General features: G+C 38.9%; 3 protein-coding genes across 14 annotated transcripts in view; 2 read left to right on the top strand and 1 right to left on the bottom strand.

The window, feature by feature from the left end:
• kiaa1109 (KIAA1109 ortholog) overlaps nucleotides 1-5,031 on the top strand; it is a 51,694-nt gene extending 46,663 nt beyond the window's left edge. For all 3 annotated transcript variants that reach the window (XM_066678192.1, XM_066678191.1, XM_066678190.1), the window contains 5 exons: nucleotides 189-392; nucleotides 698-892; nucleotides 1,749-1,883; nucleotides 2,816-2,987; nucleotides 3,973-5,031. In XM_066678192.1, the coding sequence (XP_066534289.1) occupies nucleotides 189-392; nucleotides 698-892; nucleotides 1,749-1,883; nucleotides 2,816-2,987; nucleotides 3,973-4,192 (926 nt within the window). In that variant the 3' untranslated portion in view covers nucleotides 4,193-5,031. The remainder of the gene's footprint in view (nucleotides 1-188; nucleotides 393-697; nucleotides 893-1,748; nucleotides 1,884-2,815; nucleotides 2,988-3,972) is intronic.
• Nucleotides 5,032-6,411: 1,380 nt separating this feature from the next.
• Nucleotides 6,412-22,152, bottom strand: nsd2 (nuclear receptor binding SET domain protein 2). Of its 5 annotated transcripts, none has more exons than XM_066679366.1 (24): nucleotides 21,948-22,152; nucleotides 18,845-19,620; nucleotides 18,158-18,347; nucleotides 17,899-18,065; nucleotides 17,309-17,770; nucleotides 17,139-17,222; nucleotides 16,848-17,019; nucleotides 16,704-16,766; nucleotides 16,451-16,569; nucleotides 15,570-15,660; nucleotides 15,368-15,483; nucleotides 11,935-12,042; nucleotides 11,727-11,850; nucleotides 11,414-11,614; nucleotides 11,093-11,272; nucleotides 10,703-10,859; nucleotides 10,301-10,503; nucleotides 10,093-10,196; nucleotides 9,671-9,940; nucleotides 9,165-9,281; nucleotides 8,617-8,758; nucleotides 8,409-8,515; nucleotides 7,964-8,162; nucleotides 6,412-7,492 (listed from the first exon to the last, which is right to left on the bottom strand). In XM_066679366.1, the coding sequence occupies exons 2-24, from the start codon at nucleotides 19,598-19,600 to the stop codon at nucleotides 7,164-7,166; spliced, it is 4,461 nt and encodes a 1,486-aa protein (XP_066535463.1). In that variant the 5' UTR covers nucleotides 19,601-19,620; nucleotides 21,948-22,152; the 3' UTR covers nucleotides 6,412-7,163. The 5 variants fall into 5 exon arrangements, with proteins under 5 accessions (XP_066535463.1, XP_066535466.1, XP_066535464.1 ...); XM_066679369.1 differs by having other exon boundaries at nucleotides 18,845-19,617; XM_066679367.1 differs by having other exon boundaries at nucleotides 21,858-21,952.
• Nucleotides 22,153-22,942: 790 nt separating this feature from the next.
• Nucleotides 22,943-26,878, top strand: part of letm1 (leucine zipper-EF-hand containing transmembrane protein 1) — a 29,248-nt gene continuing 25,312 nt past the window's right edge. For 3 of the 6 annotated variants that reach the window (XM_066678794.1, XM_066678793.1, XM_066678792.1), the window contains exon 1: nucleotides 22,944-23,651. In XM_066678794.1, the coding sequence (XP_066534891.1) occupies nucleotides 23,567-23,651 (85 nt within the window). In that variant the 5' untranslated portion in view covers nucleotides 22,944-23,566. Of the gene's footprint in view, nucleotides 23,652-26,878 lie in introns of all 6 variants that reach the window. The other 3 variants (XM_066678791.1, XM_066678790.1, XM_066678795.1) reach the window with 2 other exon arrangements.

Here is a 26,878-nt window from a genome sequence, read left to right as displayed (position 1 = left end):
GAAACATTAATCCATACTAACAACCTCATATCACCATTAGAACACTGAATGTTGTAAAAAGGGCAGCACATACAAACTACATAATATATCTAGTTAGACGGTCTGCAGTTTGAATGAACATTGTTTACAAAGGCATAACATTCTCTCTCTCTCTCTCTCTCTCTCTCTCTCTCATATCATTTATCCAGGCTCCAGTGATGACTCCACATATATTGTACAGACTCTAGACTTTCACCTAGGACACAACACCATGGTAACCAAGCCTTGTGGAGCACTAGAGAGCCCTATGGCAACTATCACCAAGGTTTCCCGCCGCCGACATGAGAACCCACCTCATGGAGTTGCCACAGTCAAAGAATGGTTCAATTATGTCACAGCAATGAGGAATGAAGGTAGAGCACCCATTTATACACACAAATTACTTCCCCAATGATTACTTCCCATATGTGATTTTGTTGATTTTAATATTTCTTGTAAAGTTGTTAAAATAACTGTAATACTAGAACATTTATAAAATGTACATTCCACAAGTATTGTGTGCAATACAACTTCTAAATTTTCACAGCCCTATAAAATAAGTGATTTTTTTCATACAGATTTAAATGAACAAAATAGTTGAAACAAGTGGGGCAACACCCATAGGGTCTACACTGCAGTTTTACAAACACAGTAACAGTCTTCTCTCTCTCTCTCTCAGAGCTGAATCTCCTGCGGAATGTAGATGCAAATAACTCAGAGAATGGAGCTGCTGCAAAGAGCTCCAGTCTGCTGAGTGGTTTCCGGGGCTCATCCAGCTACAACCATGAGACTGAGACTATTTTTGCTTTGCCGAGGATGCAGCTTGACTTCAAGTCCATTCATGTGCAGGACCCAGAGGAGCCTTCTCTTAGCGGTACTGCTACTGAGGCATTCATTCTTTCATTCATTCATTGTCTGTAACCGCTTATCTAGTTCAGGGTCACAGTGGGTCCAGACCCTACCGTGGGAGGAAACCGGAGCACCCGGAGGAAACCCACGCAGACACAGGGAGAACACACCAAACTCCTCACAGACAGTCATCCGGAGGAAACCCATGCAGACATAGGGAGAACACACCACACTCCTCACAGACAGTCACCTGGAGCAGGGCCCAGGGGGATAAACCCACATAAATCAGAAAATAATTTATCATGGAAAACCAATAAAAAAAAAATAAAAATAAAATCCAACCAAAAAATGTCACCCTTGATCTAAAGCACAGGAACATCACAGCGTGATTAGTCACAGAGAGACTGTTACACAATACCATGCCTTTACACACCATAAACCTACCTCATGTCTCATTCACATGTAAGAAACTACCCCATAGCTTTGGCTTTATCCCGACACTTTATTGGAAGACTTCTCTACCACCATCTTTCTTTTCTTTATTTAGCCGTAGAGCCTGCAATCCTCTCTGCCTCCAGGGATGAGTATCTGTGCATGCAGTAGTAGACAGACAGGGAGTCTGTATGATCATTTAGTTTGGTCCGTGTGGAATGAAGGTTCTTATAGTCCTGTGGCTTGTTACATAGGAGGATTTTTTATTCATGTCACCAGAGCATTTATTTCACTGATTGCTTTCAGGATGTAAATGTCTAGAAATGTATATTTAAAAAAATTTTAATCACCTACTCCAGACTTAACCCTAAATTGACTGTGCCTTACACACAAAAGAAGTCTTTCTGAACACCAAACTTTGTGTCTGTGTGTGTGTTTTGTTTCTGCAGATGCCAGCAGCAAGCCCAAAGTAGAGTGCAGTGTGGTGACAGAGTTCACCGATCATATCTGTGTCACCATGGACGCTGAACTCATCATGTTCCTACATGACCTGGTCTCTGCCTATTTGAAAGAGAAAGAGAAAGGTAAAAGTAAACATTGACTTACATTACATTTCAAGCGGCACAACAGCTAAACCATAGGAACATATTCTGTAAAACAACAGTGTAAAATACCTTCTGTCCCACTATTATCAAAATTCAGCAATGCTTCAGTGTGATTATGTATAATAGCAATCTAATATTTTGATTAAAAGCTGACTGCTGATGTTCTTATTTATTAAGCAGTAAATAGTGCATTATTTATCATAATCTTGTGTGCAGCATTTGTTGAATATGAAGACTAACTGACCAGTGATTATAAGTTCAGTAATCCCTCGCTACTTCACGGTTCCGTTTTTCGCGGATTCGCTACTTCTCGGGTTTTTTCAAGGGGGCTTTTTTATTATTTACGTGTATTAGACTAGACCTGTAGGTGACAAAATATATAATTTACAAATATTTCTTACATACAGTACATGTATTGTTCATGTCCATATCCGAGTGAAATTTACTTACGCTGAATCATAGCTTTTGAATTACTCTATTAAAGAAACTGGTAGGATATCACCAGCTGAAAAACATTATAGAATGACTGTTTAATGCAAAGGGTGGGTTGTTAACAGTACAGGGAGGGTTTTAAAAGTCCAAATACTTGTTAAATACATAAAAATATCTTTTCTCTACTTCGCGGAAATTCCGAAGTTCCAAGACCACCCGCGGAAAAACGAGGGATCACTGTATATTCAAACTAGTTTTAAGATGTCACAGGCACAGGTTATTTTATTGTATTAGTATATGACACATTAACCACTGTTGAATTAATTTGGCCAAAATGCATTATGTATATAGAAAAATATATAGCTAAATTTTAATAAAATAGATAAATAATTGAGCTAGATTTAAAATGTAAATCCTATTTCTTTATGCTGAGGATCCACATTTGCCACATTTTTTTTTTTTATAATAATGTGCTGCAGCTCTGTTTGCCCCACGGATGTTTTCATCACGGCCGGGACAGAAGAGTCCCACAGCGCAGCAGGAAGAGGGCTCGACAGAGAAAGAGAAACCCAAAGAGGACAGCACGAACAGTACCACGGTGGACTGGAGAGAGTTTCTCTGCAATACATGGCACCTAGAGCCCACACTGCGGTATAATGGATAATACATGCTTCTTCCTTACTACACACAACACTATATAAATAAAAATGAATTGAAATATAGTGGTTATGTGGTGCAGCAGGTAGTGCTGCTGTCACACTACTCCAGGGATCTGGAGGTTGTGGGTTCAAGTCCCACTCCGGGTGACTGTCTGTGAGGAGTTTGGTGTGTTCTCCCCGTGTCTGCGTGGGTGGATTGGCGACTCAAAACTGTCCATAGGTGTCTGTGTCACCCTGTGTAGGACTGGCGCCCCCTCTGGGGTGTGTTCTGCCTTATGCCCAATGATTTCAGGTAGGCTCCGGATCCACCATGACCCTGAACTGGAGAAGCAGTTACAGATAATGAATGAATGGCTATGTCTGGACATCCATAAAGACAGCATTGTAATTTTCGTCTACAGTTTAAAAATTCTAATACATCCAGCCTTTCAAACAGGTCGCTTCTGTAGCATTTAATTTTACTATCCAGGCTCACAAAGCAAATAGAATATATATTTGAAAACATGAATATGAGAACAAACAAATAAATAAAAAAATATATATATATATAAAAAAAATAATAATAAATAAGGAAATCTTATTAAGCAAACTAGAGCTTTTCAAACACGTTGAGTCGTCTGGTGTGTTAGATTGTTTGTGTGATACATTTTTCATTATATACCATATTAAAAAAAAAAAACATTGAGATTGAGCGTACCGTAAATAAACCAGTCTGAGTTTGAATATTTCTGACACAAGTGTGTGGCATTCCAGAAAGTTTAAACTGAATATTAGACATGTTCATGTTTAGGAATGAAGTAACATATCCACCATGTCATTCAGGATACTGAATTAAAGGATTCTCATCTGACCTTAATACATTTTTAGAGAAAGCTTAATTTATTGCTAAAATGTGACACATTTAAGATCTTTTTGTTTGGAAAAGGTCACTTATTAGTGATTTCTGTTTATAATAATGTAGTACATGCCTCTTTTAGGTTAATTTCATGGACGGGCCGAAAGATTGACCCAGTGGGAGTGGACTACATCCTGCAGAAGCTGGGCTTCCACCATGCAAGGACTACAATTCCCAAATGGCTTCAGAGAGGAGTAATGGACCCACTGGATAAGGTTCTGTCTGTTCTGATTAAGAAATTGGGCACAGCCCTGCAGGATGAAAAAGAAAAGAAAGGAATAAAAGACAAAGAGGAACATTAACACACACACACACACATACAAATGTAAGACCTGGATAAATGTGACTATGAACTAATCTGTAACACTGGAATTATGAACACTACTGTACAGTATATTGCTGCTCACAAACGTCACTGCAGCCTCGTGTGTGAAATTGGTTGAACAGAAGCTTACTGTGGTGCATGTGGTCATTTTGCTTCAGGAATAGTGGAAAGTTGCTCCTTTTTTTCTGTATATTTTTATGTGAAACTGCAATTGTCCCTAACCTGGCGTGGAATACCTGTTGGATGTCTTAACATGGATTATATGCACTTATAAATTTGGGGCTTCATTAACACTTCACTAACTCTGACTGCCAGTGAGACCTGAGGCTATTTCAGTGTTTTGGGGCGGTAATTCAGTGTGGCTTAAAATTTACAGCATCTTTTGATGTTATGCTCACTCTAGCTATTTTAAAATTTCAACCCATTTGACTTTCATTCTAAATGTTAGAGGACACGAGCCAGTTGTTCTGCTGCCCACAGCTTTTCCTAGATTCTGCCATGTGTGCAGGAGTGCAGATGTCCTCTAAGCTTGTTTAAAGGTGATTCAGTGTTTGGATGGTTGGGGTAATTTAGGCTTAAATTAATTTGCAACAGTTGTTTTAACAGGATCAAACATGAGATTGTATTTTGAAATGTGAATTTTTCTAATATTCCAAGTGATTTTTATTTGCATTTAGTGTGTTTTAATCTAAAAATAATGTATGTGTAAGCCTGTTAAGCCTGTGTGATTTACTTTTTTTATGTACATTAAGTGCAATAGACTGTTGTATATACTTACGTCAATAGATTCAATGTGCTTTAAATGAATAAAAGAATTGCAACTGTTTGCTGTCTCTATAGGGATTTGGGTTTCACAAAAAGTTGGTCTTCCCACGTGACCGATTTGATGTCGAAGGCTACAGATTTACTTAACTTAATCAGATAACCTCAAACTTTGGTTTTGATTGCAGCAAGGACCAAAATTAAGCACAAGACAACAACCCAATTCTGTACATAGTCACAGCTTTAGATTTGTGATAAAAATAGTCTACAGTTCTTTAAGCTGCCCATCAGTAACCTGTAGTTTCTGAACGGGCCGCTAGGTGGAGATCTCTGGCATCAAAATAGGTTCTAAAGGTCTGAGAACCAAACAACTGAATCCATAACTAATAAATGACTTTTTGTAATTGAGAAAACTGTCATTGATACTGAGAAAATGCAGAATAAAAGCAAATATTTCTTCAAGAATATTAAATTCAAAATAGAGGATTATATATAAGAAATATTCTGTTTACAAACCTGTTTTTATAACTCAGTTCTCAATTACAAAATGCAATTAACAGAGCAATTATTAACAATTTGCAGCTTCTCACTCAACCTGCAGTTCTCAGATCAGCTGTCAGAATGAGATTCACACGTTTCTAAACATTTTACGCCAGAGGCCCAAATGGTCCAGTCCATTTCCATTTCTGAACAGAATTCTACACGGTGCCAGTAGTCAGTACAAACCATCTTCCTTATTATAATCAGTGTCAAAGTTTGTCCACAAATCAAGTTCCCTTTGAGTAATTTTATTAGTTTTTGGGATCACATTAAAAGAGTAATATAACAGACATAAGGATTAACCCAGTTCACAAAATTGTTTTACTTAAAAAAAAAAAAAATAATAAAATAATATAAAATGGTAATATTAAAATACAGATTATAAAGCAAATATGTAAATGTTCATAAATCTAGCACCTACAATAATTTAATTGGAAATTCACCATTATCTTCTAAAGAATTTTCTTTACATTTATTCTTGAGGAAGGTCCTTAGATTTGTGACGTATTCTTTAACCGAAGAGCTTTACAGCTGTTTGTATAATGATGAATCTTAATGCCTTCTTAAATTGAAAGCACCTGCCCATTGTTGCTACTTAGCATAAGTATACACTCGCCAATTACCATAAAGTGGGCATGGAACTGTAGGGCTATGTGAATAACAGGGGAAAAGCAGACACTACAAACCACACCATGTTTTAGGGGTCTATAGCCCACCCCCACTAAAATGTTCTTTAGCCATTTTCGGGAAATAAAATCTCAGCTAAGGAAAATATTGGTGAAAGATTCTGACATTCACTGCAGAAACTGCATTGTTTAATTTTGGAGATGAGTATGAAACAATACGTATAATCAAATTTACTACTAATAAATGGGGAAAGAAAATACAGTGGACTACTTTTTAAAAGTTTTATTTCACCCAAATATTACAGAAGCGCCCTGTCTGAATTTACTGTGCCTTTTTTAAAAAAAACAAAAACAAAAACAAAAAAACTCTGAATAGGTAGATTTCACAGAGACTTGACATTCTAGCATGTTACATAAACTCAAAAAAATGAGCTAACAAAAATGTGCTAAAAATATGCTGCTCTATAGTTAAATGTATTCTATAACTGACTATAACAAGAAAATGTAATTCAAGGGCTATCCATAGTGTCTTTAATGATACCACTGGTTAAAAAAAAATAAACAAAAAAACCACAGACTCCTCTCTTTGGCAGTCTGTTACTATCAATAATTCCAGTATTATTATAATTTTGGTCTTTCATATACATTTCCATATACATATCTACTGTTAAAAAAAGGCATCTATCTCAAAGATTAAAATAGGCATCAAAAAGATTCAAGTTTGGCGTCGGTAATGCTGTGTAGTAATGAGGCTGTTTGGTCTGTTGGCTCTGTGTTGAACGCACATTGACACAAGTGTGCATGAGTGTGTTTGTCAGTGTGCACACACTCGAATCAGAGAGAGGTTGAGTGTGAGGGGGACCTGATGTGGATGCTCCACAGGGTACTACAGTGTTCACATACTTCCCTGATCAGACACACACAGTGCTTTCAATATCGGAGAACAGTCAAGACGACGTCAATACCACTGAATCATGAGGAGGAGGGCTGGCCATGGAGGGAAGGGAGGAATGGTCTGCTCTACACTTCTGCTGCCTTTTTTGAGCTTTTTTTGGGACCTTTTTTGGCAGCCCTTTTGGGGGTGTTCTTTGTCCCAGCTTTGCGGCCACGTTTGGCTGGTTTTTTAGGCAGGGATGCTTGAGTGGTGTTGGGAAGCTCCTTGCTGAGCTCTGCTGAAGACTGCAGGTCTGAGTCTTCGTGCTCTTGGCAGCACAGCTGGCCTGTGACAGGGTGTGGCCGCAGTGCACCCTCTTCGTGGGCCTTACAGAACGAGTTGGGGCACTGCTGGCAGAATGCATCAGAAGGCTTTCCACACACGTCACAGTGGTGCCAGGGACAATCCCAGCGACCTGCTCAGAAGATTAACAAGAATTAGCCAAATTCATCACAACCAAGATCCATTTACTTTTTTTCTTCAACAACTACAAATCTAATCATAAAAATCTAAATTAATAATTTAGAATTAAGGCAAATTAGGATCTTTATTTTTCTCAGCTAGGAAGAGACATGTTTAGAAACAAACACCATTTCCAGTACGTACCCAACACAGTTTCACAATACTCGAATTCACTATGAAAATAATGAACCCATTCTGATGAAGATCATTTTATGTTACACAGTAGCATATTTCTTTTGTAAAAAAAATAAACATCTATATTTTAGGGTCAAATAAGAGAAAACTATTGTAAGTAAATTCAGAGTGATGGGTGTTATAGATATTATATATAACATTTATTGTGTGGAATTGTTGTCATATCATGCTACACAATACAGCCTAGCTGGAAAAAATAAAAGGTATAAAACCATACAATGCTCCTTACCAAATGGTCTCTTTGTGCGATCCAAGCAGGACAGATGGTAGGCTTTAGTACAGCCCTTCTTATCACACAGGACCAGCTCTCCTCCATCCCCACAACGGAAACACTCGTCCTCAGACTGCTTCTTCACTTCACTCCGAGCACGACGCTTTCGAATCTTCTTTTTCTGTGGCTTTGTTTTGGACTCTGAAGATGGCGCAATCTGCAAGGGGATTAAAACAAATTAAAAGTGGCAGCATAATATGTATACACTGTCGGAATGCTCACATAAACAATGACACCCGTACCGTGTCTCCATTTTTGTGGATTTTTACTTTACTGCATTGTGAACACAACACAACAGCTGTCCTTCATATTGTGTGAAAATGTCATGATGAAAAGGACCAATAGATTAAATAAAACCTTTTTACACTGACTTCCATTTAAATTTAATAAAAATTTGGTTTACCTTGGGTCTGTCCCCTAAAAAGCCACTACAGTTCGGTGCACCACAGCGACACACAGTCTTCTCATTTCCCAAACAATCCAAATTGTAGTTAAAGGTCAATTCTGTACCTAGAGCAGAACACAAGCCTTCAGCAATCCAACACTGTTCTACCATTACAAACCATCAACAGTACAGAGTGTTGTTGACTGTGCACCTATTATACATTTACCTGTTGGGATGTCGCAAACAGCAAACAGTCCAACACGTGTGTCACCATTAACCGTCCACTTCTGAGTCTCACAGTTGGGCTGACAGCTGTGATTCATGAAGCGGGAGTAGTTCCCTTTAGGTCCTGCATCTATGATCCGGTCCTATACACAGAGACCAAATTATTTCAGGTGATGTTTTTCAAGCATTTATTAAAACTTGTTCTGGTAGTCATAGCATTACCACCGTGTGTCTCAAACTGTTTATGTTTGGCTTAATCTAACCAACATCTCGATTTAAAACTAACAGGCAAGTTAAAATAACAAGGTGTGAGCATGAGACACCACCCCCACCAACACAGCTGTAGTATTTAGTTCTGTAGTGCCACAGCAGACTACCCAGTGGCACTCCCAAAGAAATACTATTCTTCTAGCTCCACTGCACATGAGCCAGCCACTAAACAGACTGTAACCTGTGCCAGAAGAGCTAACAAACATTCTGTAAAAAAAAACTAAAGTACGCATGTCAGCTTCATAGGGCAAGAATGCAACGTGATTGCAATGAGTTTACCTTGTCAATGGTGAGCATGTAGAAGTGAGTGATGTCATTCTCCTGGGCATACTTTATCCTCGCTCGGCACTCCTCTTCATCAATCAGCTCTCCAACATACTCATTCACAAACTCTCCCTGAGAGGGAATAAGGGAGAAGGGAGAGAAAATAAATTACCATCAGTTCCATACTCATCAGCCTGATGGTTAGGGAAGAGGGCATGGGACTTTGTTTCAAACCCCTGGGGGCAGGGGGAGTGAGTGAATGAACAGCCCTTTCTCCGGATTAATATTCAATGCTGAAAGCACCTAAACCCCAACTGCTGTGGCTGGCTGCCCATCACTCTCTGGTTATGAGCGTATGTTGCGAGACCGTTTATACATGTGGGTTCCCTGCCATAAATGTGTTAAACGTAGAGTCTCAGTGAAATAACAAGCAAGTTTCATATTTTCAATACTTTTCAAATTATTCACTAAGAAAAAAAAGGCAGAAAGGCAAAAAATTTAAGCCTGTTTCCTGTTCTAACCTTCTTTATGTCTCGTAGCGTGAAGAGGCCCCAGCCCTTGCCCGCTGTGCGGAGGATTTTGGTCTCCGGGTAGAGGCGCTTAGTGAAATCCTGGTTCATGCAGCGATCCCCGGCTGGACACACCTGAGGGTGGCACTCGTATAGAAGCATACGGTTCAGACACTCAGACTCAAAGCTGCAGGGGCGCTCATCAGTAGGCTTACAGTTACACTTGGGAATCTCAGAGATATCAGCTGTGTAGATCTGGACACGGCCACAGGGTTTGTTGATCTGGGGTAAATAGAATTGTTGTTACATTAACAGAGGTTTAATTATCATCACCCATAACATGAAAGAAGGGGGGAGAAGAGGAAAATAAAAATCTGTTAATCTTCAGAAGCAAACTTGTCTTAAAATCCCTTATCAGGATTATATTTCAATACCTTGATGTATTTATATGGTGGAGGTTTCTTGCTGTTCTCCAGGGCCTCTTTAGCTTCTCTCTCCATTTTTATCTGTTTAAATCGAGCCTCAGCCTCCAGCAATGCTAATAACACAACGGAAAGGGAACCATGTTTTACGTCATCATGTGAAAGATTTTATGGTTTTAACTAACAAAAGCTGAAGCCAATATTAAAGCATAGTCTTTACCATTCTTGAAGACTTTGCCAATTCCATTGCGCTGGTGCCTACTACCTCGGTCTCCCTCAATATAAGGAAACACACGGCCCTGGTGGGTCCAAAAGTAGTCCTTTGATCCAAAGAAGTAAACAGGGAACTCTCCGATCTCATGCTTCAGGTGCTGGATATTTGTAGGGATGTTTCTGGGGTGACGTATCTCTGCTGGCCACCACCTAGGGATTCAGAATGGCTTGTATTTAATGACAATTTAACATGAAAATCTTTGCTGTTTTAAAAATAAACCAGAAAGTTCAGTATATGCTACAGAAAAAATGGCAACTTTAAAAGTCATTATAAAAAGTTTTATCTATGTATAAATACTGGTACTCTTTCAGAACACAGTAACAAATCTAAATGCAGGCTGAAACTTGCCTGTAGTTCCCCAGCTTCACCCAGATTATGTCCCTGTACTTGGGCTTCTTGCCTGAGCGACAGTCATTACAGAACCAGCTGCCATCAGGCATGGCAATGTTCAGACAGTCAGGGTGAAACGCAGCTGGACACGACTCACAGCATAGCAGACTGCCACCTAAAACACAAACAGACAAAACTGAAAACACAAAAATCCACAGCATGGTATAAAAGGTACATAACATCCTCCATAATAAGTATCTCAATTATAACATCTTATACATAGAAGGCTTATATTTTTTAGTTAGATTGCAGACAGCAACAATAGTTAATGCAATATTCTAAAGGGAAATGTTATGAAATGTTTTGCTCAAATATGCATTTTTAATCAATGCATTGCACTGTACCTACCCTTGGAGCAGATGAAACACCAACTGACATTGACATGTGAATGATGGCTGTAGCCCTTCTTAGGGTTGAAGTGATTAGTACACACAATAGACGCAGATGTCAGCATCTCTGTTCCTGCAGCCACACACAGGTCTCCAGCATGATAGGCCACTGGGCAGCGCAAACAACGAATCATCTTTCCTAAAACAAAAGCAAAAAAGACAAACACAAAACAAAAAATATCAGCAATAATAGAGGTATTTAATCTCTACTATAGTAGCAGCTTATATAGTACAACAGAAAAGGAGGAAGCGCCTTGTATTGGGCCTCTATTGGTTTTACCTTTGGTGGCCTTTGCAGTGCCACGGCTGCTGTAGTGACAACTGAGACAGGTGTGCAGGGGGCAGCGGAACCCTCGATTATCAAACACAGTCAAAGCATTCACACGCAAACATGTCTCATGGTAAAACCTGCCACAATGCAGGACACTGCAGCGTTTCACCTCCCCTTCAGACTTCTTACAAGTGAAACATATGTGCACTCCTGAGAAACCAAGAATGAGAATGAATTACATATGTTACAGGTCATTTTATATGTGCGTGTGTGTGTGTGTGTGTGTGTGTGTGCACATGCGTGCATGTATATTCTTCCTTACCTGTCCTGCAGGCAGTACAGAGGACTTTCTCAGAAGGTTCGTCTAAACCCAGACACTGCAGGTGGTAAGTACCATAGCACTGTCCCTCACAAATCACAATGTCCTCACTTGTCTTTTCACAAATCTATACAAAAATAGCTTATCAGTAAATGACTGCCCATGACATTACAACAGATTACAGATGAAGACACAGCTCGTTCTCACTTACCTGACATACACTCTCTTTTTTAGAGCTGGCTGAGCGCTCTGCCTTCTTGGTTGTATTGGATTCGTCAGTACTTTCACTTGGAGAATCAGGTCTGTCCTCACACAAAGACTAAAACGCATTTAATTTCATGGTTAATATGGCAGAAAATACCCAGGTCCAATTAAAAAAAATTTTTTTGTTGTATTAATAAATTACATTAGATGTGTCCCTCCAAATCCCAATATAATGAAATGATATGGAAATGAAATAGCACGCGCACACACACGCGTTATCCCTCTTTATTGAAATTTAAAAAGGAGCAATCTGTAAAATTCTCCAGATTCTTTAGATTACGGGACAGCCATTATTTTGATACTAAAATGACAGGATGCATATAAGTTTCTATACTAACTCATGATCAGCATTTATGACACATTTCATATTTTTAAGTACTCTTCAATTATTAATCAAAAATAACCAATTAGTACAGTGCTTTATCTTATTAAAATGTTGAGTGTGTATTTTTAAAACTGGGAGTATTTTTGTCACTGATTTTCTGATTTTACAACTTTTATTGTCCCCGTCTGTTGCTTTAATGCTGTGAATGTTTTCAGATACTGATTTATCATTTTATATTGCTCTGCATTTATTTTTAATACTAGTTCATTGTCTGATACTAATTTATCTTACATTCCCCTGCCTGTACATTTAGAAAAAAGAAAGTAAACAATATGATTTTATTAGCCCACTGTCTTTAAAATAAAATTGTGAATTAAATGCAAGAAGCTGAATAATTCTACTGCGATATCAGAATTTAAGTTCATAGTCAGGTCAACATTATTTTATACATAAGGGTGCGAGTGTACTCAACTATGTGTAAATGCAAGCTTGTCATCTGAATACTTCAGGGCATATTTGGCTTTTTTTTTTTAAATAAATATATGTGCCTGTTTTATAGTGGAGTACTATAATATAAAACAGTACTCCAACATATTTGAAAGATTAGCACCATTTCTTTTTACTATAATCAGATAAAACCTTCTTAAATATATTGTGCTTTGTTTATTGGTACCTTTTGCTTGCCAATCATGTTTGGGTTCCATCTTTTAAGGGGTTGTTTTGTCATTCGAAGAAAAGGCTTGCTGGTGGGGATTTTTTTTATTCTATTTTTGGTCTGGTCAGATATCAATATTATGACATGCAGATTTTTCCATGGCTACTGCCCTTAATGTGCTAACTTTTAAAATGTCAGAGGCATAGGGCACCCAATCAAATGCAAGAGAAACCTAGCATCAGTCAATAGTGTACAGACTTTGGAATATTTGCTAGGGACTTTGGGGTATGGACAGTAGTAGAGATAAATTATCACAGCTGATATCCAACCCTAACACATTGAAAGCGTTGAGTTCAGCCTGTAAAGATTGGCCTTGTTGATGTTTGTAGAGAACCTAACCCCACAGACTTTGAAAGACTTTACCTTTTATTGATCTAGACGTTAAACATATTCTAGGTTGAACTCCACCACCTTCTACCCCAGCAACATCTTTCTTCTGTAACCCCCTGTAGCATAGCACCTGCTCTTAGATCATTCACCAGTTTACCTTTAATTCTCTGTCCCTCAACATATGCACCAAAACAAACACTGGAGTTTAATTCCTTTGCTTCTCTCTAACTTTGAGGCCTGCAACAGGAACAGATATTATCCAGATCCAGAAAATATGGAGGACAGGACTAATAAATGCAGAAAAGAAAAAAATTATCATAAAGATTTGTGATCATAATATATAACACCGCCATCAGTGTTTTTCTTGTTCATTTTATTTAAAAATAAATACTAGATGATCTACCACCAAAGAACAAAGAACTTTTTGTTGATTTTAAGAACTACAAGGGAATTACTTATTTATTCAATGTAACTGGTTAGAGTAAAGCATGTGTAGTTTAAGGTGGCTGTGCGCACCTATATGGAGTTTTATAAACAAACTAACGCCACAAAATGTCTCCCCACCACTTGCTTTTACAATATTTCAAGCAGACACACACACACACACACACGTGAAAGACAAATTCAGCAGTCCTCCTCTCTCTAAGAGATATGTATGTGTCAACGTGGCCGAGCCAGCAGAAGGTGAAATAATGTTCCTACTCGCAAAGTGCATTTCAACCCTACGAGTCAGTCAGTCAGTACGCAAAAAGTCTCTTCTAGGCCAGACCGGTAGGTGGTTGGGCAAGAATTAACGTGATAAAAATTAATGTTCTGCCATGATTTAATTATTTATTAAAGACACTACCCTGTTATCTAGACAATGTGTTTAATAAAATCAATAAATACATTGATTACTTCATTCATATAGAGGAACTCTTCACCCAGAAACTCTGAGTATACTTAGAAAAATGGTGGACCGGGAAGTCCATATGTATTACTTTGTTGCACAGAGTTTTTAATTGGTTACAAAATCATAAAACTGTTTTCTGGACAGATCGAACTGTAAATTTGATACCACTCCCATTTAATAATAATATTAATGCACTTAATTCAGTACCAAGGACCGATTTGATATACAGCACACTTTGGGACTGGCAAGATATAAAGCGGTTTTGTGGCTCCTCTGCTAAAATATCTTAGCTTGTCTATTTTGTAATCCAGACCTGCCACCCTCAATAGGCAAGTTCCTTCTCAAAGTGGAAAGAACATGGTATCCATAAGTTTCAGAACCTGTTCAAGGATGTTTTGTTAAATTTTTCTGATTTAAGATCCAATTTTGAAATCCATAGTAGGATTTCTAAAAATACTTACAAATTTGCTGCTTAATTACTACTTTGGAAAATTAGACCTATTGTCTCTAGGGTTGTCAAGTTTGGAGATTTTGTTAAATTCCAAATTTGTTTTGTTAAATTTGTTTTATATACAATACTTTTAATAAGTCATAACTCCTCCTTACACTTACAAATGTGTGGCAAAAAGATATGGGATGTGCTTTTACTGATGAACAGTGGAATAGTGTGTTTCAAAATGTCGTCCTGTAATAAAATAACTGAACAGAATTATACATTCATGCACAGAAAGCATCTTACTCCTGTCCGTTTAAGCAAGATCTTTCTTGTACATGTTATAGAAGTAAAACATACACCGGTTCAATTATTCGTGTATTTTGGAACTATAGGAAATTAAAACACTTCAGGAAACAATACACACTTTACAGTTAAGGTTCTGGAAATTCATATAGATTTGCCACTAATGAAACTGACAATTCTCTCCCCCTGAACTTTCTGCTCTTTTTTACTCTTCCATACATAAATAAAAACCTTTATTTATTTGCTAATAAAGAACACAAGCTAACCAATTACTATAAGCCTTCATGACACTACGTATGAAAATATTTTCATTGACAAATTTACTCTGCTGAGTGTTTTACAGTAAAATCGCCAAGGTGGATGAAGATAGTTATCATACCTCTGATTGTAGTTGAGTCGATGTGCGACGTTTCTTGGATGAGGCAGATAGCAAATTGTCACTTGACTCCTGCTTCCTTTTTCTAACACGTTTGGCCTTAACTGGAGGATCTGATCCTGAGCAAATGGAATAAAAAACAGATATTATTTTAAAAATAACCTAAAAGACCAACATCAAAACTCCTTTCCAAACCAAGCTTTACCTGAGACTGGTGTTCTAAATCTCTTCCTTTTTTGTATGGCAGAATTCGCTTTCTTTCTTCTTTTTATGACCTTTGTGTCAGCAGTCTGTGCCTTCAGAAGGGGAAGAGGAAAAATTACCTGGACCATCAAAGCCAAACACAAAGGCATTTACTGTATTGCAGACAGATCCCATTTAAAATTCTGAAGAACATTTGCCACTGATTTCCAGTGTAAAATCAGACCTTGTCTTAAATGTTATTCTTGTGTATTGTATTTATTAAGAAAACAAAATTGACTTGGCATATAATTTTGGGGTCTGGACAGCCTGCCAACCCACAAACTGTGAAATAAGATAACCCAGTTTTTGGTAAGATTCCCAAGTCAGATAGAATGGAATAAAATGATCCATTCTGATTTTGCTTTGCTTCTTAGAGTACCGAGACTGTATTATATTTTAACTGCAAGTCTGAGTCTCTCCAATCACTGGGATGGATACACATGTGAGGGAGCAAAGATGATGTTAAACAGAGTAAAAAGGACATAATGAGGACAGAGAAATACAAGTACAGATTAAATGAGGCAAAATAAAGCAAGGAGAATAAAAAGAACCAAGTAAAAATAGCTAAAAATATGAGCCTCTGCTCACTCACTTCATATTGCTAAGCTCTCAGTCTGGGGTGAGCTTTGGCTCATTATCATTTATAGGCGCCAATGTTCAAACCAGTCATTCTGAACAGGGCCGTGTAGACAAGGTGAAACAAAACGTGAAAACAAGGTGAAAACAATGTTTAAACAAAACATGTGACAGACCTTTCATTAAGACCCCAGAGAACAGTGATAACTTGTGGGAAATGGGAAGTCTATGTCCCTTTTAAAAGGGTACACCCATTATTTGACATACTTTTAGAGTCTTGCGCTGTTTGACACCTTCCCCCAGCTTGGCTCTCTTCCTGGGATGCGTTTCTTCCTCCTGCTCCTCATCCTCAACCTCTAGTGCACGCTTTCTGGACACCTTCTTAACTATATATAAAAAAATAATGTATTACATGCAGTACAGCATGTCAAATTATATACAAGAACATCTACAGAACATTGCAATGTCCTTTCATTTTCAAAAACATAATTAATTATTTAGGGAATAATTACTAGCTAACCTCTAGAACCAGCATCTGCCTTGACCTTTTTAAGTGATTTCCTTATCTTGCCCACCTTTCCACCTTAATAAAGGGACAAAGAAAAGTATTGACAATAGCAAATATGTAATTAATAACTAAACACATACTGAAATCCACACTCACCTATTATTAAAGGCTTGGTCGTTTCAGTGTTTGGATTTGCCACAATGCTAACAGATGCCTTAATTTTCTTATTTTTCAGAGAATTTGGTGCTGCTGGAAACTTCTGCCTGAGTTTTCTCTGTTTCCTCTGAGGTACTTTTAATTGAGGGTCAAATTCAGCAAAGATGATAGCCTATAGATGGAGATAAACAAATTCATGTAGTTTTTACAAAAAGCATCTTGTAAAGACTTATGAAAACTACCTTCTACAGAACACTTTAAACAAAACAAAATCATGTGGAAAATTCACACCTGTTTCAGCAATGATTCTTTAGCCTGTTTTCTAGACTTTGTCTTTTTCTTAACTTCATGCTTTTGTTGGGTAGTTTGGATATCCTGAAAGTACAAAACAGACACCATTACCTAGAAGGCGAGACACAATTAGATTAAATGAGTTATAAAATACCCATACCTTTACTAACCTGAAAGGTGGAAGAGTCCGTGTGAGGAAGAGCTGTGACAGGGACTACTTCGTTCTTTCTCCTCCTCCTCACAGGAGTGTTGGACCGCTTGTATGGTCCTCTCTTAGCTTGTGTAGGTGCTTTAGTGGCAAGGGGCATTTTATCTGCTGAAGTGCTGCTGTCAGTGGAACATGGAAAAGGGAGAGGGCTGCTGGAAGTCTGTACAGTAATGGGACTGGACTGAGTGGAGTCTGGAGGAGTGAGGCTGACTGGTTCTGGAAAAATTTCTTGACTATGCTTTAGCTGATCCTGTTCACGCAGCTGCCGCAGCATTTGCAACATACGAGAGTTGAACTGTGGCTGGCCGCCCTCATATGTGAAGCTGAACTTGGTTAGTCGCTCCTCTACAGATAAAGTTACAGCTTCTGTTGCTTGGGAGATGCCCATCTCCCACTGTATCCGCAGCTTACGAGGTATTGGCCGCTGAAGATAAGATATCAATCTGTTAAAAAAAAACTTCACCACAAATATGCTATTCAATTGATTAACATGTTATTTAATCAGAAAAAATAGGTATTGATGGATTAGGTCAAGAGAAAAGTTAGACATACCTTCTTCTCATCAGAATGGGCACATGTTTTTTTGTTGCCACGAGAGAGTGACTGGTACTGCTCTTTTCCTGAGAACATGACAATATTCTTGCCAGCAATGTATCCTCTCTCTGGAACATCACTAAAATACTGTATGTGGTACAATAACCCAGTCCTGCTGCTTGAGGCTGAAGAGAAGAAAAACAAAAAACATGGTGTCATTTCAGCTAGACTACACCACCAATGGGTTTATATTCTTAAACTGTTGTACAGAAATTACCCTTCTGTCTGAAATGAAGATGTAATTCTGGGTCTGCAGTAATCATGCACGGCCACCAGGGGTATCCAGACCCTTTAGTCCAGACAATGTCTCCCTCTGAAAACTGCACATGATGTTGCTCCTCTGTTTGTGCAACCTTCACTTTATCCACATCCTCAACACAAGTGTGTTCCTTTGTCACTAATGTGGGCTGACATACAAAAGAACAAGGATTTTTATTTATTTATTATAGATAAGGATTATCTATATTATTCTTTGAGGTAATATAGTAATAATAACTCAAAGTATTATTAGAATTCAGATATCCCTCTTCTGCTTAATTGTAATATTTCTGTATGTTATTTAAACATATTTTGCAATGTATCAATACTATAACAGTTCTGATATTTTATACAAATCATTAAATGACCTCTATTGGTAAACGATGCATTTAACAAGTAATTAACATATAGAAAATTATTATTTAGGCGAAATTTAGAGCACACTTGAAGAACACATGCTTTAATATATATTGGCAAAGGCTGTGCCGGGTGGAGGAGATAAAAGCGCAGGAAATAATGGTGCATTGCATTAATGACACTATAGAAAACAGCTTCTTGTTTGGATTTTTGATTACAATTTGTATATCATGTTTTAAAATCAGACATTCAATGTATTCAAAAATAGTAAGTGAAATCAGAGCCATACCCCATCAGGTAACGGAGATACACAGACAGGTACATCAGTGTCAGAAACATCAAGAGACTTAGTAGATGGAACATCTGTGTCAGGTGGGAGGCCATGTGATTCTGTGACTATGCCAAATGGCTCTATGCTGGTATTCATGAAAGATGATCTCTCTGGTATAGTAGCAGCAGAAACAATTGAGTGTCTTCTGTTTGGTGGCATTCTCTTCTTTACAGGTGCCCTCTTCCTCTTCCTCCCTTCTCTTATACAATTTGCAGAATCCAAAAGGCCCTCTGAAAGGCTCAAATGTGCATTTGGTTCCTCAATCCCCTCTTCTCCATAACCCGTGTCATACCGACTTGGTGGCGATGACTTCCCATTAGCCAAATGTTGGGTGAATTTGAATGTGAGCTCTGGTGAGGATTCAGATTTCCTCTGGGGGCTACCATGCGGAGGGTCAGCCTCAACCCCTTTAATGAATTGTGCTGCAGCAGGGGCCACACAAAGCTTTGTCATTTTATCTTGATCGCCATTTAACAATCGAGAAGTCAAATCCTTCAGACGCTCATGTGTGTGGTTATGGTTACCCATCTTCTGCAGAACACCTTCTTGGGGGGTAGCTGCAACATGTGTAGCTGATTTATCCAGCAGAAGGGCAGGATCTGTGCTTCCATCACCACGCCCCTTACATCCACCTGGTGAACCAGAGAGCTGCTTCATACTGGTGGGGTTCTTTGGCTCAGGCATTGCAGGCAGAGACCTCCCCTTGCTGTCCATCACTGCCTATCAGGGGCCTGCTGTAATGGCAGGGGATAAACAAATAAAAATCTGATTATATGTTTTACACTCCTCTTCAGTGTATAGATGAAGAAGGCAATACTAGTTGTAAACATTCATATTTTATTCAACATAATTTAACTTTTTATTAAATGCATGTGCATGTTTTTCAGTCTTCCAGTCAATGATCTTGCTAAATTGCCATGGCCTGGTAGTTAGGGAACCGGGCTTGTAACTGGAAGGTTGCCAGCTTTATACCCAGACCCAACAGGTCCTAACTGAAGTGCCCTTGAACAACACCTAACCCCCAACTGCTCCATGGGCACTGCGGGTAGGACTGCCCACCACTCTGGGAATGTGTGCACACTGCCCTTTACTGTTCACTAGTGTGTGTAAATGTGTTTTAAAGCACGGATTGGGTTAAATGCAAAGAACAAATTCCTGTGTGTGCAAGTACAGTGGCCAATAAAGTGATTCTAATTCTAAATAGCAAACTTCTGATTGATGTGACACCACCCATCATTGATGACTCTCTTATTTGGAACACTTGAGAGAGGTTCCTTGGGAACCTCCAGAAATTTCAGATTTTTAATCCAATATAATTCAACACATACAGACAGTCCAAAAGTGCTACTTTGTTGGAACCTGTGGACTTGTTTAAACTTGTCTAAACAAGTCAAAATAATAATTATTATTATTTTTAATGTAGGTTATGAATAAATTATTCCCTTTGAATAGTTAGTTATCATACTGAGGTAATTATTAACTAAATACACAATTTTCCCAAATGTCTGGAAAAAAACAAAAACAAACAAACACACAAGGATAAGTCAGAACTATTCTGGATAAATCCATGAACGGACTGAACGCTTGGGTAGCTGCTTGTGCCCGTTTACTGCATCCTGGCGCGTTTGGAGAAAACCAGAGACGTGCGTAACACCGCTGCACCTGTAGAGACTGGAGTGACGCGAGAAACTGGGCGGCATTTTACTCTCACATTAAGAGGTCTAACAGCTAAGATGCCGTCGGTTGTACAGAACCATTGTCGCGCTCTGAGAACATACACAAGTCCATGTTAAACGCCCTACATAAAGATGGCTACCCTCTTAAATGTGCAGTGAGTGGGTGGTTGGCTGCTGAGCGGTTAAATGAGATCTCAGTCCCATTGAAATCTCTGTGCGCCAAATCCGATACCAAGTGCTGGAATATCTGAGCGATTAAATAAACAAAAAGAAATCCGCTTCCACATTAAAAAGGACACAATGTCTATTAGTGACAGCATCAAAATATTTACACCACCGAGTCCTTTCGGCAAATTTAATGTGAAATAATTTTGGTTTCACATAATTATAATAAAAAAGCCGACAGACTCAGAATTGTCATTCAAGATGTAGCAGCTACCTCAGTGAAGAGCCTCGTTTAAATGATGCAAGAGGAACCTATTGATCAGATAACGATTATGGGCAGACAGATTTTTGATAATAAATTTAACCAACAGACCAGCTAACCAACGCCAACGATATAAACAACTTCACTTGGTGAGGTTAACATCGCCAATTAAGCTGAAGTTGCTTCTTTTTCGAAATTTCCGTCCCACCTTAAATGATGCAGCTGTTATAATGCAGCACCTCGGGCGCCAGAATGAAGCCTCTGCACTATTTAAGGTGGAATGGAAAGTTATTTTTAAAAGTAGCTAATTTCAGCTTTGTGCAGTGGAGCGCTTCAGACTCTCTGCCAAAAGCTATTAAATCAGCCACTATAATATGTTAATAAATAAACACCCTGCAGATTTTATATCAGCTGAGTTACAAGTTATTGGCGCCGCAATAGTTCTACAAAAGGCATCAAGCGGAAAAAAACATCAGGCTACAATGGTAACAGCTAGCTGACTACCCTTAGCATTTGCAAAATATTTTGACTATTAAGTCATGGCTCATCGCAGTACATTTTTCTAATTTTAGCTACATAAAATAACACTTAAACCCAGAAAAAGACAGATACATCAGGTTCCGTTAACCTATGGGAATGTCAGCTGTAATGACCGCGGCGAGCTAACTCTAAATAACCTGAAACCTCTGTTTGAGCAGTAACCGATAGAAGAGAAGAGTTAGCACTGTTAGCATTAGCACTCTGCAGCCGCTTCAGGGACGCGGCTCCGATTCTCCACAAACACACACAGCCCATTCGGCTGTAAAACTACACCAGTCTTTAACAGAAGCGTATTTTAATCACACATGCCCTTTCAATGGTAAATAACCTGTTTCGAAGCATAGCGATTTACTCCAACCTCTATTCATTCGACTGAAGTCTCAGGGAAACTCGCTCCAATCAGCGCGAAAATACTGACCGCTGATTGGTCGTCGGCGCGGCGCTCTTCACCCGGCCTTTTCAAACACTGCGGCGCTCCTCTCCACACCGCCGCCGCAGAGCATCTTCAGAAACACACTATCTACGGCACAAACACTCCCCGGCCACGGCCCGTACCCAACAAATGCGGCTCCTTCGGCGTCTGTTTTTGTTATTTTTAAAAAGTCCGTCGCTCGGCGGAGCAGAATGGCCTTCAGCGCTGGGAGAAGGAGGGCATCCTCACCATGTGACGTCGAAGCTGAGAAGGCGGGATTCGCTTTTGTGTTGCCAGATCTGTATATATTAAGACGCGACGGGATACTACGTGCATGAAGAATGTACATAAATATCAGTTGGTTAATATGTTATATTTACTGGAATGATATGGTTGTTAGTTAATGGACTAGCGACGTAGATAACTTTTGTGTGTTCTGCAAATACAGTAGGATATACATTTTTGTATAAGCAAACATGATAGGTCGACTGAATAGGTGGCACAATTTGGCAACCCAAAATTAGCGCGCCACATAGAGTCCTGCAGAGCCAAGGTTTGAACTCTGGCAGAGCTCCTGAGCGTGGTCCTGTAATGTAAAACTTCACTGAATGTATCAGTGCTGCTTCTTAGGAACCAACTTAAAAAAAGTCTCAAAATGAGATGGCACACTTTGTTTTTTAAAAATGTGCATGTTGTTGTCATGCTTCTGGAAATCGTCTTCTGCTGCGTGCATTGAAATATTTTTAAGTACAATGCATTTTGTTAAAATGCAATGCAAAATGACGAATGAGCTGTTTTACCAAGAATATGTTTTAAATGTAGCAATAGTATATTTAAAGAAAAAGTGCTCTGCGCCTTCCCGGTCCTCCATGTTTTTCTCTAAACCGAAAGCTGACAAAAACAGGTGGATGAAGTAGGCTATAATTGGTTCAGGAATATAACTATTTTTTCTGTTTTAATGTAAATTGTATTAAAAATTCGCGTGATAGTTATAGAATCGACACGTGATGAGATTCTAACCTGATTTCGCCTAAACCATGTTTTCAAATCAGCATTGATAGTGGTCGAATTCGAGACTGTGTGTTCCGTCTTTGCATTTCTGATTTGGAATGTTTCGCAGGGAATGCAGTTGAATATGCTTTCATTTGCCTTGGCCTCCATTTTTCTTCGTGGGTTTCTTAGGGATTGTAGTGGACACCATTTCCATTCGAGCTGAGGGATAAACGAAGAAACACACATTTTACAGAGTCGGATGTATCGGACGGGGCCTTAAGGGGAAGGAAATAGAATTCCATATAGTTTTGAATACTACTGAAACAGTACTGCTCCTCCGGGGTTCAAAAGCTATGGCAAGGGTGAAATGTCTCCTGGTGTCTGCGTGCTGGAGCTCCCTCTTGTGGCCGAGCTGAGCTCTCTCCGGAGGCGGAAACGGCTCGGGCCTCCCCTCAGTTACCGACTCTCAGAGCGTAGCTCATCTGAACAGAGCTTAGCGAACAAGGACATGGCTCACAACAGCAGGGACTATGGATTTTGGAGCTAGAACGTGTATAAACCGTCCGTAAACCACTTGACCGTCGATTAGTCAGATTTACCTTAGACATCTTCTGACTCCATACACAATCACTATGGCTTTAATTTTGTTTTCGAGATCTCGGACTCCGCTGATGAAGTCACCTAACGTCAGATCGCTAAAGAACGAGCTCAGAAAAGGTAATCTTCTTTATTTTGAGACTGTACGGGCTTATATTGTGCTAATGTTATTTATACTGGCTGTAGAAACCCTTGTCAACCCAATGTAATTATGTTAGCTACCTGACTGGCCTTGTTATTCTCAAATTAGCCGCAAAGCGCAGCCTGTCTTTCTGTCAGATTCTGTTAGATGCGGTGGGAGACGCTCAATAACCAATAGGTTTCAGTAAATAGCCGAGGGCGTCTAAATATAAACAGAAATTTCAGAATTAAACGCTCGAGTGCTGAACGTGTCGGTAAGGTTACGTAGATCTATGCAAGCCCTTTCAGATTTGTGTGAAACTAAGTTGTTTTGGGATCAAATGCTCACTCTGTTCAATTAAATATGATCAAAGTTAACTGCAGGGATGCTTAGCTAATGTTGGATAGCAAGCTTATAGACGACTGAAGGAAAATAAATGTTAGCTTACGTGATTAGCCAATAAGCTAACGGGGAACATTTATCGCTACATATTGTGATAAAGATTTAACTTTACTTTGAATTGTAAAGTCGATTTAACACAAACTGCAATATCTATTTACTAAAGGACACAAAGGAGAGTAAACCTGAGTGTTGGGCAGATGTTTAGCGGTAGTATGACACGTGTTGTTATTGCTGACTGTTTGGCTTTTGTGCAGTGGTCTGATACTGTAGATAAATAGGTAATTTCCAGAAAGCATGGTAGTGTAAAATCGCCCCAGTATTGACGGGTTGTTTCTGGTGGAGACATTGTCGTTGGCTCATACACACGTGTCGTTAAAGAAAAATCCACGGCACGGGGTTTCTGTCACATTTTATTTTGTGACTTCAGTGAGGGTCGTTTGCACTTTCAGGACCGAGATATTCAGGTGGAATGCCTTACTAAAGAATGCCGTTTACTCTGAACTTTTAGAGGGGATATTGGTGTGTAACCATTTCTTTCATTTTCCATGAGTGAGTCATGCTGCTGGCACTGTAATTTTGTAAGGTGATTTTATTATTTTAGCCAGCCTAACTCAAGACAAACGTGCTCACTGCTGCCCCAAGTATACTGGAGGTTGTCTGAGGACAGGCTCCTCTTTTAGCTCTTGCTACACTTGCTGTAAATCTCATTTCACTGTAGCTTCCTCAGAACCCGAGGGCGGTTTACTTCAACTGTATCGTTACATCAGCAGTTAATATTAAGAATACTTAACTTAATGCCAAAATAAACATGCAAAATTAGCCTTTTGGTGCATTATCAGGAAATATGTATACATGCAGTGTCATTGTTGATAAGGTATATCTCAGTCATGGTAAACAAGGATGTCATGAACACTTAAATATTTAAACAATTAAATATTTGTGATCAATAATATCTTTTTTTTCTGGTTGCAGAAATACTAGACACAATATGTCATGTATTCAATAAAGGCCAAATTTTCTTATAATGACCTATGCACAGTGACGTCTTGATAAAATCTTTTACATCCCTGGACTGGGTTTTCCAAAAGCATCTTACGATCACATACAACACTCTCGAACATGTTTTTTGAAACCCTGAAGCCATCAAAACAATTACTACATTTTTTGTTACAGTGCACACAATATAGTGATATATTGAAGAAAGAAGTATTCAGATAATGAATGAATAAATAAAAAAAAGTATGAATAATACAATCAATTTGTATATATACATTATCAAATCCATAGATTTGTAACTTTCATATCTTAATTTTTCCAAGGTTCACAATTCTGTTAATGTTGTTAAAGAAATTATACCTTGCCTGTGTAAATTTAGCATTATTCATAGGTATGAAATGGAATCGATTTGGCACAGTGAGGCAGTGATCTCCTGGGATGCAGGCTGCCAGTTGGCCTAGAAAACGTAGATGGCTGTCATCAGTTTTCTTATAGTTTTTTTCAGATTCCTCAGTTTGTCAGTACAAAAGTTGACATAAGAAATATCTGTAAGTGTTACTTATGAATAATATATTTGAACCCTGATTTGTGTATTTGCAGATTAGCACAGTGTTATACCTATTACTCTGTTTAAAAGTAAAAGAATTGTAGTATTGATGGAAGCATTGTTTATCAGGAAAGGGTTATTTTTCTGTTGGGTATTTGGCAAGCCACCTCAAATGTCCTTGCAGAGACCTGTCCCAGGTCATACAAGTATCTACACCTAGAGCAGCCAAATGAAACATGACCCAATACAAGCACCAAATTCACATAATGGGAGACAACAGCGGCATGGTGGCGCAGCAGGTAGTGGCGCAGTCATATAGCTCTAGGGATCTGGAGGTTGTGGGTTCAAGTCCCACACCTGATGACTGCCTATGAGGAGTTTGGGGTGTTCTCCCTGTGTCCGTGTGGGTTTCCTCCGATTGCTCCGGTTTCCTCCCACTTTCGTAGGTTGAAAGTGTCCGTGTGTGGGTGTCACCCTGTGAAGGACTGGCACCCCCTCCAGGGTGTGTTCCTGCCTTGTGCCCAGTCATTCGGGGTAGGTGCTGGACCCCACCGTGACCCTGAACTGGATAAGCAGTTACAGAATGGCAATGCTCCTAACCTCTCCTCATTTATCCTCTTCTGAATGTGATACCTGCTTCTTAGGACTGTAGAAGTAAGTCTGTAGCAAAATAGGATTATGGTACATGTTTACATAGAAACATGATATTTCCCTATGAGATTATTGCTTCCCTGAAGTAAGAGCTGATTCCCAGTTCTCATTTCTCGATCCCATCTGGATCCTCCTGGATACAATGCTGCTGACTATACAGTATTAGAGCTGTTATAGCATTTTCTAATTGGTATAATCATTTTGATTTTCAGTTTAAAATTTTGTAAAATCCTAATGAGTAAATTATGAGTTGAAAACAGGAATTTCAGGTCACTCTCTCTAACAGGGCTAACCCTGTGCCACACTATTAATGTAATGATATTAATCATAAGAAAATGATGTTCAGACATGAATGGGTGTGTTGTGGAAAAGTTAATTGTGGAGGAGAAATCTACTGGGTTCACTGACAGGCTCCTAATCAAATTTGCTGTGACTGGAACATTAAAGATTAGGTTCCCATAGCAACAGGGCATCAGGGTGGGAGCAGCTCTCCATGACAGAACTGAGCCAGAGTTGTTTGTATCTGCACAAATATTTAGTGCTTTTTGTATTCTTCAGATGACTCAGTGTGCCAATTTCTTGTGAGCCAAGACTTCTCACCCAACCATTAAACTGGAACTTATATATAAA

Source organism: Hoplias malabaricus, chromosome 8 (genome assembly GCF_029633855.1).
Source record: "Hoplias malabaricus isolate fHopMal1 chromosome 8, fHopMal1.hap1, whole genome shotgun sequence".
In the NCBI taxonomy this organism is placed as follows: Eukaryota; Metazoa; Chordata; class Actinopteri; order Characiformes; family Erythrinidae; genus Hoplias; species Hoplias malabaricus.
The sequence above is the reverse complement of the archived record's forward strand: the minus strand, read 5'-3'. Positions and strand labels throughout refer to the sequence as shown.

Coding starts and splice junctions, on each gene's coding strand:
- nsd2 (XM_066679366.1), bottom strand. CDS start 19,600: ATGGACAGCAAGGGGAGGTCTCTGCCTGCAATGCCTGAGCCAAAGAAC. Junction 17,223..17,308: donor CGGACTCTTCCACCTTTCAG/GTTAGTAAAGGT, acceptor TTGTACTTTCAG/GATATCCAAACTACCCAACA. Junction 11,273..11,413: donor CACTGCAAAGGCCACCAAAG/GTAAAACCAATA, acceptor CTTTTGTTTTAG/GAAAGATGATTCGTTGTTTG.